At 32.4% G+C, this 20,036-nt stretch overlaps 1 protein-coding gene across 1 annotated transcript in view; it reads left to right on the top strand.

Moving 5' to 3' along the window:
- LOC134727741 (putative ankyrin repeat protein RF_0381) overlaps positions 1-20,036 on the top strand; it is a 56,414-nt gene that overhangs the window by 22,856 nt on the left and 13,522 nt on the right. Inside the window, exons 7-11 of the mRNA XM_063592128.1 lie at positions 5,919-6,020; positions 10,742-10,843; positions 13,609-13,710; positions 17,293-17,394; positions 17,922-18,032. Of these exons, the coding sequence (XP_063448198.1) occupies positions 5,919-6,020; positions 10,742-10,843; positions 13,609-13,710; positions 17,293-17,394; positions 17,922-18,032 (519 nt within the window). The remainder of the gene's footprint in view (positions 1-5,918; positions 6,021-10,741; positions 10,844-13,608; positions 13,711-17,292; positions 17,395-17,921; positions 18,033-20,036) is intronic.

The following is a 20,036-nucleotide window of genomic DNA, read 5'->3' as shown; positions in this document are numbered from 1 at the left end:
TGTCGTAAATTATCCATCTTTAAATGGTGACGTTCCCTTGTCACTATCTTACGTTGTTTATATATCTCAACTTGTACGATTCGCTCTTGTACGTAACAACGTTTTAGATATAATGTTATATATGTATAAACTCCCATTGGCGATAATCATCTCATACAAGGATGGGTGGGTGGCTGGGTAAACATAATAACGAATGTTGCTACGTTGAACTATAGGCAAACTTTGAATAACTTTATTTTCTCAGACTAACCCCTTAGGTAATACTTAATCATGCTTTTCACAAAAATCATGAGGGCATATACCCGTAAACCCTGCATTATGGGTATATGCCATCCAATCAAATTAAACGTAAACACACACCATGTGCTTGATATAAACACACACACTTGTTTATAGTAAAAAAATCACTTGATCGTTGCAACGTCATGTGACTTAACACCTTTAATAAATATTTTTATATTCTAATTCGCCAGCTCAAACGAATTTAAATTATTTAATAAATTAAACAACACATAAATAGGATAAGACTGCCTACAGCTGTACCAGCCTTTCGAAAGACAAAAAAGGCCAAGAAGATCTGAACAAAGAATAATACATGTATAAAGTATATTTTTGAAAATTATATTCCCAAACTTTTAGACACAGTCAGTTATTCTTTAATATTTTCTCTTACATAGACATCTTTTGCTTTATCTGAAGCCCATCTACCATCCTTCTTAAATAATCTATAATGAATGCTAGCTGATGCAGCTGCAGTAGCTCCATCTGATCTAAAGCTATGTAATCCAAATTTGGACTTGATAAATGATAAAGGTTTAAGACATCTCAGTTCATAAGACTTAGATTTTTCACATAAATACATGGATTAGAATATATTATCTGAAGATGATGCGTCAATATTGGATAATAATAAATATTTTCCCAACATACTAACAGGGCATGTTTCTGTATCTGTTCAAGCTATTAAAACCTGTGTGCCTTCTCTATAATGATCAGTTTGGCTTTTCTGTATGAGCAAAGAGACATGTGTATCACTACATTTTAAATCAGATCTTTTTAAATATACCATTTAGGAAAATCTTAAAAACCCTGCATAGCTAATACATTTATCAACAATTTTCCTTAAAATATCTGGCGCAATTGGTTCTTTTTTGTGTACAATAACATTGTCCAATCTTTCTATGAGCTCCTTCTTTAACCGATATACACAACTGTGAATTACACGGATTGGGATAGCCAGCTAGTTTATGAGCCCAGCTTATTGAATATTATGCTTCTTCAACCTTATAATGCGAATTAAATGTCTATGATAAGTGTATTAAGTACAATGAAACATAAAAATCTGAAGCTGGTAAAGGTTTGACGTAAGAATAGTTATTACAACACTTACAGAAACTGTTAAATGCATATACTATTTTCTTTTGGTATTCTTTGCTTTCGAACGCACACAGAACTCAGGTAGGCAATTAGATAAATATGACAAATTTTGGTCGACTGGCTTAGGCAAGGATTTCAATACTCCACATGAAAAAATATCTGAAAAACGGGCATATGAAATAGAAATATAATTTACTATACTACTAGCTTACAATATATTTATTTTTGGCAATGCACAAGTCATGTCTTCTCTGACTGTTCGTGACGTTAAAACACTAAATCCCTGGGATGTTTTTAAGTTGATTTTAGTCTCTGATGCGTGATTTTTCATTATTAATGTTTTTGGCTTTTAAGGGGGCTCGCGGGTCTAATAATTTTTTTAAATTTAATATAGGATTTCGCTTTATTTTTCTGTAAATGAACTTTATATGTTACTTAATAGAAAAATGAAATATAAAATGGGGTCACCCTCCATTTACGCTCACAATCTGCCTTCGAAAGAAGCATACATGTTTGTAAAAGTACATATTTTCTGCTGAACTGATAGGAGAAAAAGAGGTAATATCAAACTAAAAAAAGAACTAAATTACAGAAAAAGCAAAAAAATTACAATTATTGGGTTTATGTACAGCTTATACGAAAACAACAATAAACAATATAGGTCACCGATGAGTTAAAAAAGATATTTCAATTTTAATACCAAAAAAAGGCATTTTGCACCAAAGGGAGATAATTTGGAGCTTTTGCAATGATATCTCCATTTAAAAAATCACCTCGGGCCAACACAAATTGATTTTTTGGAATGACTTTTGTAACATTTTTTTTTTTTTTTTAAATCTTATACCCGCGAGCCTCCTTAATGAGCTGTCAGTAACTGCGAGTACTCTCAAATTGTATTATTTTTGGTAAGTTCGACCTGTTGATATTGTTAATAATGCTTTTTTGTTATTTTATATTAATATGGATCTTGTCTATATACCAGCTTTGATAATTTGGAATATCTTCTAATTTTCACTTCTTCTTACTACATTTGTATCAACTTCAAGATTTACCTGTATTATTAAAACCTGGTTTTTTTTCAAATGTGATTATTTTCGAAGAGTTAAATATTTCGCAGTGGTGTCTTGCCATGGCTTTGTTTGGACTTGTTTGTTTGCTTTTTGGCCTTGAATGTTTGTCCCTTATATTTTATAAGCTGTGCATTTGCATTCAGATATCGCAGATCAAATTTATTCGTCCATAGTGTATTAATTTACGTTTTTTCATTGAGTTAAGCCTGCCAATTGATATTTTTTCGTGTGTTTTTCTATGTTGTGATATTATGTTGTTGTTTCAGAAAAAGAGAGAAGGTTTGGTACCATTAAAATGTTTAATCCCGCTGCAAATGTTTGCACCTGTCCTAAGTCAGGAATCTGATGTACAGTAGTTGTCGTTTGTTTATGTAATTTATACGTGTTTCTCGTTTCTCTTTTTTATATAGATTAGGCCGTTGGTTTTCCCGTTTGAATGGTTTTCCACCAGTAATGTTGGGACCCTTTATAGCTTGTTGTTCTGTGTAAGCCAATGCTCTGTGTTGAAGGCCGTACATTGACCTATAATGGTTTACTTTTTTAAATTGTTATTTGGATGGATACTTGTCTCATTGGCACTCACACCACATCTTCCTATATCTATATAAGAAATATTGGCACTTTTCGTTGTTATCAATATCAATTTCATTAATCGAAGACTTCCAATTTAATGTATTTTCCACCTTGAAATACTAAAAAGAACAAAGTCACAATACAGTATATAATGTATTAGATAATGAAAAAATATTTGCACCTTAAGCAAATTTAGTAAATTTCAAACATTAGTTCCTTCCATTTTATGTCAATCAATTCAGCTCGAGGTGTAAAAGTTACTCAATGGTCAGGCTATTACATTTTAAGAATTTTATAGAGAATAAGAAAAGATGTTTACACTTTTCATTGTTGTCTACTTGAAATATGTTAACATTTGTGTAAACACATCCATAATTGTATTTGAGTAGTTATTATTTTACAAAAAGGAAAAACAAACATGGTTCTTTATTAAAGAGCTGACACAAATAATAAGCAATTACAAAAATTAGGTCAGCACATCAACATTATAAAAAATAGAAATTTTGACACTTTTGATGGTTGTCGACATAATTCTAGTAATCACAGACATATAGAACTCTCAGTTTGTTTTAATCTATCAAACAAAACAAAACCAAACAACAAAATATAAAAAAAAACAGAATTTTACCAACAGCAGATACTATTTGAGGAAGATGCAGAGAATAACTTTTGCAATTTTAAACTTAAATTCCTTTCTTTTTGTTTTTGCCACTTGATTTGGACTTTCCGTTTGGATTTCATTTTTTTAGGTATGAACAGTAAAAACAACTCATTCTTACATATTACATATTTAATTACTAGGCGAAAAAAGTACTCAACTATCAGTCCATTAAAAATATAATAAATTATTAAAAACAAATTTATATCTGGTTTACCTTTAAGCAATCAGAAGCTATAACATATCATTCATTGATGTACAAATGTAGCCCCATTTCATGCAACAATAAAAACGTCATCTGTGAAACGGACATTTCATAAATGTAAACCAAAAGGCAAATTACCAATGACCCTTTCCTTTTTATTTTGGAGATAAGTTCACAAGGAAGTTTGATAATTTCCGCAATGAAACAAATCTTTACATTTCAACAATAAAATCATAACTCTATGATTAATAAAAAAAACTTGCTATAAAATAATTACAGAAATGATATATTGTATTTGACAATACAAAGAGAAATAAATCAATATCTTTTAGATTTTCTGTATTGAAAAGATATAAATATATCCTGCAAAAACAATTTATTATTAAATTTTGAACATTTAAATCAAATAAAATAATCATTTGCAATTTAAAAAATACTGATGTGCAGATGTCTTATTGATTACTTTGAAATAAAAAGAAGATTTATTTAGAGTTCTTTCACGGCAAGAATGTTGTAATACGAAGACTTTTACTGCTCACATGATAAATAATACAAATCTATGTACTTTTGTTAATATTGACTTATACAAAAATATGATTTCAATGAAAAGACAAAATCAGGACATTTTTTTATCAAATTACGCCACTGTTTTGACCAACCAGTAACCTATCTTTTTTATTATATCTAAATTTACGAAACCATCCTGAGTTACCTAAAATACTGAATTAAAATACCGGCATTTAGTAACGAATAAAAACTATTATAAGGTTTTGTTTATGTCAACGAAGATGTAGACATATAATGTTCAGGTTGTATTTAGACAATAACAATCAAAACCAAGGAGTAAACAAAGACTCACAAAACCGAAGGACATTTACATCAACAGTTATAAATACTAATTAAGAAACAACACGCACTCCACTTAAAACCGGGAGGGAAATCAGGTGCTCCGGAAGGGTAAGCATTTCCTGCAACGTATACGGCACCCGTCGTGTTATGTCTTTGTTCACTTCGGTAATTAGAACAGTCAATCCCGATGTATCAAAATTATTGATTTTGAATACATACAAAGTCATATAGTTTTCTATATGAACAGATAAATCGGTCTGATTATCAAATGATTAGAATATTTAGCAATCATTGATTTATTTACTGAATGTATATGCAACAGTATGCATCCTAATGTTCAAAGTGTTAATAACGAAAACGACATACACATTAAGCCAACATGGATATCTTTAGAGTTTATCTTTGCTGATTATGTGATACACTCGTATGAATAATCATCGTATTATTGATGCCACCACAAACTGTGTAAACGCGCGGTTTCTGTTTTCCATTATAACACGGATGGAAACAAAAAAGTGAACGCACATTTACGTTCTATATCAACAGAAAGTTCAATGTAATGCTGAGTAAACGAGGCGTTTATTTAAATTGCAGGTGAACTGTGTGTTTTTTTTAAATGTATGCTTGATCTGCACTGTATGCGAGGAGTCCCTTTTTCAAAATAACAAATACTATCGATTTACGCCATATTAACTGAAACTAATATAACCGATCTTTCGCTGTGAACACAAATCTTCAACGAATAAACCGGCTGATCCTACAAAGCATTATCATGAAAAATAATTACTATGTAACCATTATGATTTCTGGAATAAAATTACCAATCTATAATTTTAAAATCTTAATAATAATGTGTTTAACGGAAGATATCAATCAGATGTTCCAAGACATTATTGGATAAGTTGTAAAATTGCAAACTTAATCAATTTTTGTTTTCAATTAAAACCCCTGTTTGTTTGGATAATTTAAAACTCATGGACACCAATTGTGTACGTTCATTAGCTGTTTAAAAATCAAAATTTATAAGATGAAGGATTTATCCAACATGTTAATTTATATGATGACATCGTTGTTGGCTAAATGTTATTTAGTTTCTCTTATTGACACTATCTTTAAAGTATAATTTACTATAAAGTCGTTCATGTTTTGTGTACATGATTTGAAAACTGCCAACTTTTAAATTCAGATAGGTGATAATGCCTTACACTTAGCTGCTAGAGATGGACAGTCCGACGTAGTGCAATGTTTACTAAAAAGAACAGATGTAGATCTAAATCAAGGAAATAGGGTATGTACTTTAATTGTTATCAGGATTGTTTATATAGAAAAGTTACAGAGTCTTTGATTTCACTCTACTTTGTGTCTTTCACTTTGAATCTATAGTATTTATTATAAGTAAGGGTATGTTAAGCTTTAACTCCCATTGAGTTGTTCGAATAAGGCGAATAAAAAAATGTATGGGATGGACAATGAACATCATATGTAAATCAATTTGCGGCAAGTATTGCAAAAAAAGTGTATTATATTTCATAAAACTATGTCAATATCAAATTAGCTTGTAATTTGAAAACAGCTAATCATTTCATTTTCAATTACAAAATCATGTTATCTAATCAAAATAAAACTTTATCAAACAATAGTAAAAAATGTGTGGTATGATAGCCAAAAAGACAACTACCTGTCTACAAGAGACGAAATGACATGGAAGTTAATAACTAGAGGTCACCGAAGGCATTTAACAATGAGCCATGATACCGATTCCGAATAGTAAACTAAAACGACCAAGTCAATATAAACTGATGTTTGAACTGATAGGTCGAAAACACTCACACAGTCATAGGAACCACGACAAAACGACATAAAGAACGAACAACAAACTACAAAACACTACATAGAAAAATAGAGACTAAGTAACTAGACCCTCACGAACAATCAGGTTATCGCAGGTGCCCTGAAAAGTGAACAGATGCTGCTTTGCTGGTAGCACCCATGTGTTGCGTGTGATAGTTCATATGCGGTGATAAGTATAATTGGCCAAGATAAGATCACAGGAAAAGAGGTTTGGATGGTGGTTACGATTATAACACTTTATAGAGTTCATATAAATTGTTATGCCCCCTTTAAGTTTTCAAAAGGATAACGTCAACTATAAAACTTGGAATCCTTGGTTTGAATAACTTCCTTGTATGATACAACCCTATCTGAAAGAAATCAAGATAAGATATACATGTACAAGCCCAGGAATACAGATAATGTCAGTTTTAACTAGGGATGTCAACTCAGCATGCTCAGTAAATATTTACTTATTTAGTACATGCTCGCAAAAATTATCTAAAAAATATAAATACAAAATTATTCCAATTGTATGTATTGTGAGTAGTTGTCTCATGGAATTAAAACCCTCAACATTATTTCCTGGGACTAGTTAGTAGTTAGTTATCAAAGGTACTAGGATTATAATAGATTATAGTCCCAGACATTTTATACCATAATTAATACGTTACCCAAATGATATTCAATGTTCCTTACGTCGTAACTACATTCCCCTTCCCTTTCAGGAATGTGACCTTCTGAATAAGACTATTTACCGGATTTGTTATCTCATAATTAACAGGAAGGGTGCCACATATGGAGCAGGATCTGCTTACCCCTAGTTTTTGGTGGGTTTGTGTTGTTTATTCTTTAGTTTTCTATGTTTTGTCATGTGCACTATTGTTTGTCTGTTTGTCCTTTTCGTTTTAATCCATATCGTTGTCAGTTTATTTTCGATTTATGAGTTTGACTGTCCTTCTGGTATCTTTCGTCCCTCTTTCAATAGCCCATTTACTAACTTTTATGGACACCATCATAAATTGGTTACTCTATACGTTGCGTATAGTATAAAAGCATTTTACTTTTCTACACTTAACACAAGTTTTCCACATTCCAAACTTAAAGACAAATTGAAAGAGTTGGTATTGCTTTGTTTCATACAAAAGAATGACCAACGCAGATAAAGTATCTTGTCTTAAGGAGGGATACATCCTACTTTGTAAAGGATCACTCTGCTTAAAAAAATCTTTGAAACAACTGACATTATCAAGATGCTTGATTTCTTGATTGACAACATATGTGTTACGTTTGGAGGACGTGTTTTTTTTTAACAAACTGTCAATATTCTAATGGGAACAAATTGAGTACCTCTTCTTGCCGACTTGTTTCTTTATTTTTATGAGGCTGACTTCATAAAGGAATTTCTGAGGAAGAAAGATAAGAAGTTAGCAATATCCTTTAACTCTGCTTACCGCTATGAAGATTGTATTCTTTCACTAAATCATTCAACATTTGGTGACTATGTTGAACGCATCTATCCCATCGAACAAAATATCAAGGATACTACAGATAGAGTTAATCGTCCTCATATCTTGACTTACATCTCCAAATTGACAATGAGGGTCGGTTGTAAAGAAAACTTTATGACTAAAGAGACGATTTCAGCTTTCAAATTGTAATCTTTCCATTTCTAAATGTAAGTACCAACATTCCACCAACTTCTGCATACGGTGTATATATCTATCAATTGATACGATATTCCCAAGCTTGCATTTGCTATAAGGATTTTCTTGATAGAAGGTTGCTGCTTACAAGTAAGCTATGAAACCAAGAGTTCAAAATGGTGAAGTTGAAATCATCACATCGTATATTTTACGGAGGCCATTACGAGTTGGTTTCACCGTTATAAAATGACGAATTCACAAATGATATCGGATATGTTCCTCACGTCGTAACTACAAACCCCTTAGCTTTCATGAACGTGACCGAATTATACTATTTACCGAATTTGTTATCACATAAGCAACACGACGGGTGCTACATTTGGAGCAGGATCTGCTTACTTTTTCGCAGCACCTGATATCACCCCTAGTTTTTGGTGGGGATGGTGTTGTTTATTCTTTAGTTTTCTATGTTTTGTCATGTGTACTATTGTTTGTCTGTTTCTCTTTTTCATTTTTAGCCATGGTGTTGTCATTTTTTTTTATTTATGAGTTTGACTGTTCCTTTGGTATCTTTTGTCCCTCTTTTGTGTCTGTGTATAAACTAACGATGGACATTTTTACCCCATCTTAAACTGTGATTTACTGTTTACGTCGTCTAGTCTTTTAAGAACCGACCATGACCTTTTTCCCGAATTTGACTATTTTGTGAGTGTGAATTCGCATTACTATAAGACGCGTGACGGTATTTGTTGATCACACACTCATGTAGTTGTGATGATGATGATGATGATGATGTTGTATATGTAATTCTGATCGGATAATGTTAAATGTCTCTTCGTTAAATTGTTATTGTAACTTTATTGTTTTAATCCATTAATTTTCTATTTGTATGTAAAAGTAATAATAAATTATCACGCTGTCAGTTTATAAGATTTTAGTTCATAGCAACTATATGCACACTATCTATTTGTTTAACAGTTCGATCTAGAAAGTATACTGACATAGCAAGATTAAACAATTAATGATCTAATTACTAACACAATTTTATATCAATTTTATTGTAATTGTTGTAAAATACTTCAACGGACATGATTAAGAACCTGATCTTGAATTATAATAATTTTTTGGAAATTTACCTGTGACGTCAATTTTGTCGCGTTGATTCATTTGTGTGATATACAGTTCTGTTGTGCGGTTTTTGTGCGCTGTCTAGGTTATTTTACGTGTTCATTTTTATTCTGTGATTAGCTTGTCGAAATGAACTATTGTATAGTCTTTTTATGTATGTGTATGTGTACCTGAATGTAATGTTGTCATTGTAGTGTTATATTGAATATTACCCAGAAAGGGCGAGGTTTAACTATTCACAAAACCATTTTTTTGTTTAAATGTCTTGTACCGAAGTGGGCAAAAATGCATTTTTTTACTTTTTTTTTACTTTTTGTTTTTAAAGTTTTTATTTTAAAGTTCGTTTCTGTGTGTGTTGCATTGTCGATTATATTTTGTTGCACTTCAGTATTTAATTTGTTTCGTTGTTTTCTTCTTATTGTTAATGTGTTTCACTCTGTTTTAATTTGCAACTTTTGGAATTTGTTTTCTGTCTCTCGCTTTACGACTTTCGAACAGCGGGATTCTACTGTTGCCTTTATTTATGTCGTAATTAATTCAATTGCAATAAGATGTTAATTTCGACTATGCTCCGTTGATTTATGGCAACTGTATAAGCAGTGTTCCTATATCAAGTAAATAATGATAATTAAAAACCAGGATCATAATAATTGTGTACGCAAGACGCGCGTTTCGTACACAAAACATTCACGAGTCACACTTCAATGAAAAAAAATTAAAAGGCTAAATAAAATTCGAAATAGAAGAGCATTGAGGACTAATCATTCCGAAAGATAATTCAGAAAAATAAGTGCAATCTCTGGAATCTTGTTGCTACATATAATCGACAAGTTCACAATTGAAAACCTACGATATTCTCTTTTGTCCAAAATCTACCATATTGTCAATTTATATGTATAGGTCAGAATATAAGAAGATTTTACTGAATATGCAGAGACATTATTTTAAGTCCGATGGGATAGATTGATTAACCGACTTTTGCATACTTTAGTGAACTAGATGCATACTTTGATTTTTTTTTATAGATATGATATCATTTATATAGCGGGAAAAGTGTCATCTGTTTTCATTCTCCTTGTGAATCTACTTCATAAAGTCGGTGTTATATGAATTATAAAATAACTCGGTAGGGAGTGTACCATAGTTCGATCCTTTTGGAGAGTCGATTGTATGTTTTAAAACACGTCCACCAATCGTAACAAATATGTTATGATTGATAAAAAACGGTGCTAAAGTTCATTAAGTAAATGTGTGGTTTTAAAATTATTGATAAAAAACGGTGCTAAAGTTCATAAGGTATTTGTTGTTTAAAAGCGTAATAATTTTTTTCATAATAAAATTAAGTTCTGTAGAGTAGTTCATTTTTCTGTATGATACTGTAAACATCGTCATCTTTTAATTTCAGGACGGAAACACCCCCCTACACTTAGCTGCATTAAGAGGTAATCTCCGAATAGTTCAATTGTTATTAGAAAGAACAGACACAGATCAAAATAAAGGAAACGAGGTATGGTATGAAATGTTCACTAGAATAGGTAATATTCTGAATTATTCTGCACTGTAACAGGTTTATTATGCAGTTTTGTTTTTCATGGGCCTATTAAAGGCAATTTGGAAATTATCTCTATTCTGGTTCATCTAGATTTAAAGTGATATTACATTTTTTTATCATCCTCTGCAACTATGATTTATTGGTTTTGAGCCATTCAAAATCAAATTTGGCGAATGAGTTATCAAAGGTACCATGATGAATAAATTGAGAGTAACTTTAATAAATGTCATATGCATACCAGATTTGGCTTGTTTTGCATTATCCTGTAAAAATTCATCAGAATGTGTCAATGCTTCTCACAAAGTGTGGGATGGTTATGAAAATCCTATCATAGCACTTGCTTTCGTGGTTTGCCTTAGTCAAAGTTACCTTAAAAAGAGATTGAACAATCTATAGCGAATATTGAAAATTTGGTCGGGTTGTTGTCTCCTTGACACATTCCCTATTTTCATTCTCAATGTAAATACTATGGTAGTGGTATGATATAAATAATACATGCAAGATCTTAAAAAGAGAAAAAAAAAATCCTTTACATTCACGACGGTGCACTACACAAAGAGTCAAATAGTAAATAATCATAGCATTACCACAATTACCACACCTGGGGAATCGATGACTGAGTTGTATAGGTGGTCGAGCTACTTTGTCACTATTCTGTCAACACTGATGTTGTGAGTTCGTTCCGCACGGGGTACGTGCACTCGACTCTTATCTTAATTGACTAGGATTGTCAGTTTTCCTACCGAAGGTCGGTGTTTTTCTCTTGACACTCCAACTTCCGCCACCAATAATAACTGACCGCTACGAAATATACAATAGTGTTGAAAGCGGCGTTAAACACCAGTCAATCAATCATTAATATACCTCATCATTTAGCCTCTTTTTAACATATGATTTTTTTGTACTATTAGTTATTATTTCAGTGCTTTTAAATAATTTCCTTACTACTGACAAAGAGGTCATCATAAATGGTTTGTAACACAGCATCTGCAAAACATTGATTTACTTTTTATTGGAGTGGTATTGTTTTTTTTAGATGATTTAGATTACATTCGAGCAATTGATGATCATTAAAATTTGGTTGACAGCTTTGACCCTTAAACCCTCTACCCTACCGGTCAATACAAATAGCATAGACTGTTCAATATTAATAAATTGTCATTTAAAAAAAATGCGCCTACAAATTTAATGATGTAACCCTTATAAAGCATATGAAAAGAGTAAATAAGCTAGATATATTGAATTGAAATGAAATTAGACCGAAGAGTACATAGATGTACATGTTTTCTTTGAATACGTTTCGGCAATAAAGTGTATCTCGAGGGTATTTCTTTGGACACTAAGTGGACCCACTCTTTTAGTCGAAATTCGTAGGAGAGGTGGCCATTTTCAAATTGGCAATGATTGGCGGAGGTTTGATTTCTGTAAAAATATATTAGTTAAGCTTTTAACATGAAAAAAGAGTGGCAATGCTTAAATATAGATAAGGAAGATGTGGTGTGAGCGCCAATGAGACAACTCTCTATCCAAATAACAATTTATAAAAGTGAACAATTATAGGTCAATGTACTGGTTTCAACACGGAGCCTTGGCTTACACCGAACAACAAGCTGTTAAGGGCACAAAAAGTACTAGTGTAAAACCATTCAAACGAGAAAACCAACGGTCTAATCTATATAAAAAAACGGGAAACGAGAAACACGTATAAATTACATCAACAAACGACAACTACTGCACACCAGATTCCTGACTCAGGACATGTGCAAACATTTACATTATACATGTTATAACATTGCCATCTTGAACAAAATGTATTTAAATGTTACCCTGATGAAGTGGTCACCCGATCGAAAATGTTCGGTGACATATTGCTTTTCATCTGTTTTTTTTTGTCTTATTGTTGTCATTCTTCCACCTAATTCTGTCCATACATGTTCAAGACCAAACGAGATGTCGATATCGACAAACGAATACAACGTGACAAAACAATGTTGATATACTAGTGGACAATTCTGGTACGATATCGAACCAATATCGACGAATAAAGATAGCATGAAAATACATACTGTCGATATCGAAACTTGTTTTGAATGTTAACTGGCAAGTGTAGATAATACTTTTGACTTTGAAATTTCCAACATTGCTATGGAAGCGGCAAATATGTGTAAAATTCCAAAATGCTCCAAATGTTCTGTCAATTTTCTGAAAGATGTATAGCTAAGCATCTTTGTGCATTTACTGTTTGTAATTTTTGAAATGGCTGCCATTTAGTTGCAATGGGGGAATGTTAACATCCGCTATTTCATGCAATTGCAATTTTAGTTAATATTTTTTTTCACACTTTTTTGTGCAGCTTATATCTCAATGGAACTATACAATAATATTAACTAGCATGTGCAGATTTGCAATTGAAGAATGGCATTTTCCAGATAGCCGCCGTTACCATGGAAAAAGCACAGATGTCTAGTAAATCATTATGCTACAAACTCAATGAAACTTTTCATTCATGTTGAATGGCATGTGTGGATGCCCTCTTCGACTTTAAAATTTTCAAAACAGCTGCCGTTACTATTGCAATGGAGGAACGAGGGTGCACTCTGTTATTGCTAGCAACTTCACATCTAGTTGATTTTGTTTTTTTATAATCAAAATATTTCTATATAGTCAATCATTCTTATACTTTTGTTATACTTTGAACATTGTAATCATTTTTCTTTCAGGACGGTAACACCCCTCTACACTTAGCCACATTTATGAAAAATCTCCAAATTGTGGAATTGCTATTAGAAAGAACAGATATAGATCCAAATACATTGAATGAGGTATGGAATGAAACACTCACAAATCGGTAATATGATGATGTATACTCAATTGCAACCACAACTATTTTGTATCTCATGTAACTATAGAAGGCAATTAGGAAAATTATCTCTAATCAGTTTCAACTGAATTAAGAATAACATCTTAATTTATGTTTCAATCTTTGTAAACATTTTCTTGATAATTAGTTAATGAATATATGTGTTTAGCCCACCTTGAACTATTTAAAAACAATTTTGCGAATGCGTGAAGAAACTGAGAGAAGAGTGTATCAAAATCGTAAACATAAAATTTAAGGTGGCTCGTGGGTACAAAAATTTTAGCAAAAAATTAAACCTTAATTTTTACTTTACAAATTTTATTTATTACACTATTAGTTGTTGTTTTATGATATGGTACAAAAAATCCCCCAAAAGTTATTTGGTTTGGCCCCAGATGACTTTAAAAATTGAAAAAGCTCCAAATTATCTCCCTTTGGTGCAAAAATGCCATTTTTTTGCCTTAAATTTGAAATATCTGTTTTAACTCATCGGTGACCTATATTTTTTATTATTGTTTTCAAATAAGCTGTACATAAACTAAATAATTTAAATTTAAGCGATTTCTTATATTAGGTTATTTTTTTATTTCGATATTTGCTCTCTTTCTCCTATTAGTTTAACAGAAAAAAGGACATTAACAAAAATGTATGCTTCTTCCAGAGGCAGATTTTAGTTTAAATGAACGGTGATCCCATTTTTTTATTTCATTTTTCTTTTAAGTATATGATAAAGTTCATTTATGAAAAAATATAGCGAAATCCTATATTAGAAAAAAAAATCATTTATACCCAGGAGCCCCCTTAAAGGTAGGGTTTGCACATCAACTATTAAATGTCATAAGATTTGGCAATGCTATTTAAAAATCAATTCGGGGAACAAAGATCAAAATTTATGGTTCAACATAAATCCAACAACATCATGGCAAAACACGCAAAACGACAAAACCTATAACTATCTACAAAACACTACATAGACAATTAAAGTCAAGGTAAAATGGAACAAATAAGAAGCTGATGGTGATCTGAGGTGTTTTGAAAAGGTAAGCAGATCCTGCTCCACATGTGGCACCCGTCGTGTTGCTTATGTGATAACGATTCCTGTAAAAAGTGATGGCGTCCGTAAAATTTACGAAGGGAGATTTCAACTTCACCATTTTGAACTATTGGTTTCATAGCTTCCTTGTGAGCAGCAACCCTCTATCAAGAAAATCATGATAGCAAATGCAAGCACAGGCATATCGTATCAAATGGGAGATATATACCCCGTTTGCAGGTGCTGCTGGAATGCTGCTACTTAAAAAAGGAAAGTTAACAATTGGAAAGCTGAAATCATCTCTTTTGTCGTAAAGTTTTGTTTTCAACTGACCCTCATTGTCAATTTCTAGATGTAAGTCAAGATATGAAACCGACTTAACTGTATCTGTAGTATCCTTTATCTCTTGTTCGATGGGATAGATGCGTTCCACATAATCACCAAATATTGAATTATTTAGTGAAAGAACATCATCTATATAGCGGAAAGTAGAGTTAACGGATATTGCTAACTTCTTATCTTTCTCCCTACGAAGTTCCTGCATGACGTCAGCCTCATAATAATAAAGAAACAAGTCGGCAAGTAGAGGAGCACAGTTTGTTCCCATTGGAATGCCGTCCGTCTGTTGAAAAACACGTCCTCCGAACGTAACCAATATGTTGTCAGTCAAGAAATCAAGCATGTTGATAATATCAGTTTCAGAGAATTTTTTGTTTCTAATAGAGTGATCCTTTACAAAGTAGGATGTATCCCTCCCTAAGACAAGATCTTTTTTATGAAGCAAAGCAATACCAACTCTTTCAATTTGTCTTTTAGTTCGGAATGTGGAATACTTGTGTAAAGAGTAGAAAAGTCAAATATTTTAATACTGTTACAAGATGAAAGAGAGTTAGATTGTATGTACTCTAAACGATCTTTGGAGTTTTTTAAGTATCCACATCTGATTCACGCCACCTCTAGAATAGGTAGTTTCACAATAGATTTGAGACCGTCTTTGATTGCTGATAAAATAGATGTCAATAATTTAGAAAGAGGTTTCGTGGAGCACTTGGAAGACCCAGCAATATACCGTTGTTTGTAAGGACACTTATGTCATGTGTGTAGTTTAGGTATCCAATACAGTGATGGAAGATCCAGTTCTTCATCTTTGGTTGAAATTCCAAAGAAACATAGAACAGACCTAAGATTATCCAGGATTTCCTCTTTGGTAATTGCGTGAGGGAATATGTTGAGTTTCCAAGTAAATTGTCAATACCTAATTCGTTTATCAAGCAGTTAATGTAATGACTTTTACACACAAAAACGATGTTATTTGGGGCTTTATCTGCGGGGACAACAACATATTTGTCATGTGTTTTGCAACAATTGGGTCTTTAAAGATTGACGTAGCATGGGCATTGATGGACCCATTCAGTTTCTTACTTCTGATTTGTAACAACGACCTCACTGCCTTAATTCATTCGGAAAGAGTGTCTACGTCTTCCTTCTTGCGCTTAGCCCATTACCAGGCATAATCCTCGACTGAATCCATCAAAATTTTAAAGTTGTATTTCCAATTGATGGATTTAGGCTCACGATATTTCGAACCTTTTGATAACACATTTCGTAGAGAAGTGTTATTATTTGAGGTCACCGGAAATAACGTGGCCAGTAGGATTATATGTGAATTGGGAACTAGCACAAGTGCAATCAGGAGGTTTAGACTTGAAGTCTTCAATATCGAGATTTTGCAAAACGTGTTTGTAATTAGGGGCCAATACCATCTCATTTCCCTGAAAACTTAGTACCCGCATTTTAATTCTGTTTTATTTTTGTGAACATCAGGATGGATGGATTAACACAAAGTCTGAGATAATAGTCTATAATTTCTTAAATTGTAGTCAGCAACAGCATGAAGTACCAATATTCATTTTCGTTTTATAAGATATTGCACCGGTATTAACATTTAGTTCTGTTGGTTTCTCCTGAGGGATAATTTTGCATACACACAATAAACTGAGAGCTATAATAGTAGTCCAGTAAAAATGCCAATAACTCCTAAGTCTAATATGGGCAGTATTAGTTCTCGTTGGTACTGAAGTTTACTCGACCATTCTGGATTGGTATGCGTTTTACTCGATATTACTCTACTTTAGCATGAACCAAACTAAACAGTCTGAACTTGTTTTCGACTTTTAGGATGACCATACTTAACAGTCGGAACTCTTATTCGACAAGGCTGGAAAAGTCTGAACTTATTCTGTATTTTTACTCAACCTAGAAAAGTCAAAACAAGATCATTATTTCATCGATATTTGTATTTATGAATATGAGTGAGGACAGTACTTATCTTTTATCAATTAAATCCGATGTGAACAAACATTAAAGGTCAGTTGCCACTCTACATACTTTGTTTTTAACTTTATCATTTAGAGAAAAGAACGAGATTATTGTATATTTGCACACTGTAAATGTTTTTCTTAAAAACTATTGTTTCTTATGTTATATAATACAAAGCAATTTCTATTTCAGGACGGTGATTCATCGTTACACTCAGCTGTTGCAGGTAAAGATATCGAAACCACCAAGTTGTTATTGAAAAGAACAGATATATTTCCAGACAAAATAGATAAGGTATGAAATGTATTTCTTACCAGGATTATCATTTGTTTCGTAACAAAATTATCACATATCACAAATCTATTTATTTATATCAAACAATAATCCTAGCTATTTTCAATTAAATTGGTTTCAAATGAACAACAGTTGACGGCAATGCAAATTTAACACTCGTTTGGAAACAAATACATTTGGTGATCATAAATAAAGATATGATTTGTACAGAAATTATTGGTCAATCGTGAAACTACAGACTGCATCCAGATTTATAATTTTAGAAAAAAATACTAGTTAATTTGTTATTTGGACAATGCATACATTTTGGATAGAGATTGTTTTCAATGTAAGCTGATAAAGCAGTAAAAGTTTACAGTTCAAAAGGAATTGTGATTTAATGGATGACACCTTCACATCCAACGGTAACTTTCTTCTTCGTCGATGGCTGAGGGTGATTTGTTTTCCCATTATCAAATTATTTCTATAAATTTGATGATTTGATACTTGTGCATCATTCTGTAAAAAAATCAATCTTTCTACTTCAGTCCCATCAGTCCGGTTGCACTCCTTTCCAGTGTGCTGTTATAAGTGGACAACTTAACATAGTTCAATTGTTATTAGAGAGAACAGATGTATATCCAAACCAAGGAAATGAGGTAGTTATTATAGTTATTATCCGAAAAGTCAACCTTAACATTTGCAATGTGCTAACATTTGCATAGGGAAAAGGCCAAAAACAAAACAAACATAACATAGAAAATAGAAACGGGAATGGTTGAAAGAGACAGGAAGTCGAAAAAAAAAGCAGACCAAAGTTGAAATTTACCAAAGGGTCTTAAACGATGCGAGAAAAAATCCGCACCCGTAGACGGATTTGAGCTGGGCCCTAAGTAGGTAACATATGAAACAATGCAAAATGACATTGTTTAACATGAATTAAGAAAGAACTACTAGCAGCTACTTACATGCAGCTTCAGCCCACAATTTAACTGATCTAAAGCTGATATCTTCATCATATGAATACTCACGTAAAGAGAGGATAGGTTGGCACTCTAAATCAATTAAGAACAATAGACAGTAGAAATGTTAATTTACAACCACTGGGTCGATGCCACTGCTGGTGGAGATTTATTTCCCCGATGTTATCACCAGCACAGTAGTCAGCACTTTTGTGCTGACATGAATTATTATTGATATGGTTATATTTATAAATTAACGGTTAACAAATTTAAATTTTTTGAAATTCTAAGGCTTTTCTACCTCAGGCATAGATTACCTTAGCTGTATTTGGCAAAAATTTTAAGACTTTTGGTCCGTACTGCTCTTCAACTTCGTACTTTATTTCGCCATTTAAACTTTTTGGATTCGAGCGTCACTGATGAGTCTTTTGTAGACGAAACGCGCGTCTGACGGGTATACAAAATTTAGTCCTGGTATCTATGCTGAGTTTATTCTTAATCATTTACTTCATATCCATTACCATTTTGCAAAGAATTTCTTAATAAGAATACCAAATTTGTCTTTGATACTTTTCCCCATCCTTCTTTTCTATTTTTTGTTTTATTAATTTACTTTTTAAATTAGATAGTCAAATACTAATAAAGCTTCACCCTCAAAATCAATCATTTATCTTACAAAAAAATCATTAAATTAGTATATGCGATCTCCTTTTACATGTATTTAAACGGGACAGTAAATCTTTTAGATCTGTTGATTTAAAAAGCATTTGCGTATACACTGTAAATAATTTAACTGTTATATCCTTTTCACGGGAACTATGTCCTTTACCGGAATGCTGAAAAGGAGAACTTGAAGTACACCTCGCTAAGACCATGTTTTATTTCAAGCAATTAATTAGTGCAAAACTACAGTTTCAGAGAATTTGCAATTTGTTAAATCGGTTCCAATACATAATGTTAGTGTGTGTTTTGCTGGATAGATTGTTTTTATCTTTATCATCAAATTATTTAGGGAAATATACCTTTCTAATATTGTGATCTTTGTAACCACAATCACGAGTTGGTTGACCGTTATGAAATAACCGTTTCACAAATGATATCGGATATGTTCCTTACGTGGTAACTACAATTCCCTTCCCTTTCATGAATTTGACCTACCGAATTAAACTATTAACCGGATGTGTAATCACATAAGCAACACGACGGGTGCCGCATGTGGAGCAGGATCTGCTTACCCTCCTGGAGCACCTGAGATCACCCCTAGTTTTTGGTGGGGTTCGTGTTGTTTATTCTTTAGTTTTCTATGTTGTGTCATGTGTACTATTGTTTTTTTGTTTGTCTTTTCATTTTTAGCCATGGCGTTGTCAGTTTGTTTTAGATTTACGAGTTTGACTGTCCTTTTGGTATCTTTCGTCCCTCTTTTGTAACTGTTTTCATGATGATGACTTTCTCTTACACGTGGCTGTTTATGGATGAAATATAGCCATAGTCAAATTGTTATTAGATAAAACTGATCTAGATCCAAACAAAGGAGACGAGGTACAAGTATTGAATGCAATTATAGTCAGGATCGCCAACCTCTGCTACAACGGCCCAACAACGGCTCAAACAACCATCATATTCTGCAATGTTCTATATCCACACAATGTTGCTAGTAAAATATCCACACACTTGAAACATGCCTCTCTATAATCGGCTTTT

This window comes from Mytilus trossulus, chromosome 8 (genome assembly GCF_036588685.1).
Source record: "Mytilus trossulus isolate FHL-02 chromosome 8, PNRI_Mtr1.1.1.hap1, whole genome shotgun sequence".
Taxonomy (NCBI): domain Eukaryota; kingdom Metazoa; phylum Mollusca; class Bivalvia; order Mytilida; family Mytilidae; genus Mytilus; species Mytilus trossulus.
This window is presented reverse-complemented; position numbering and strand designations above follow the sequence as displayed.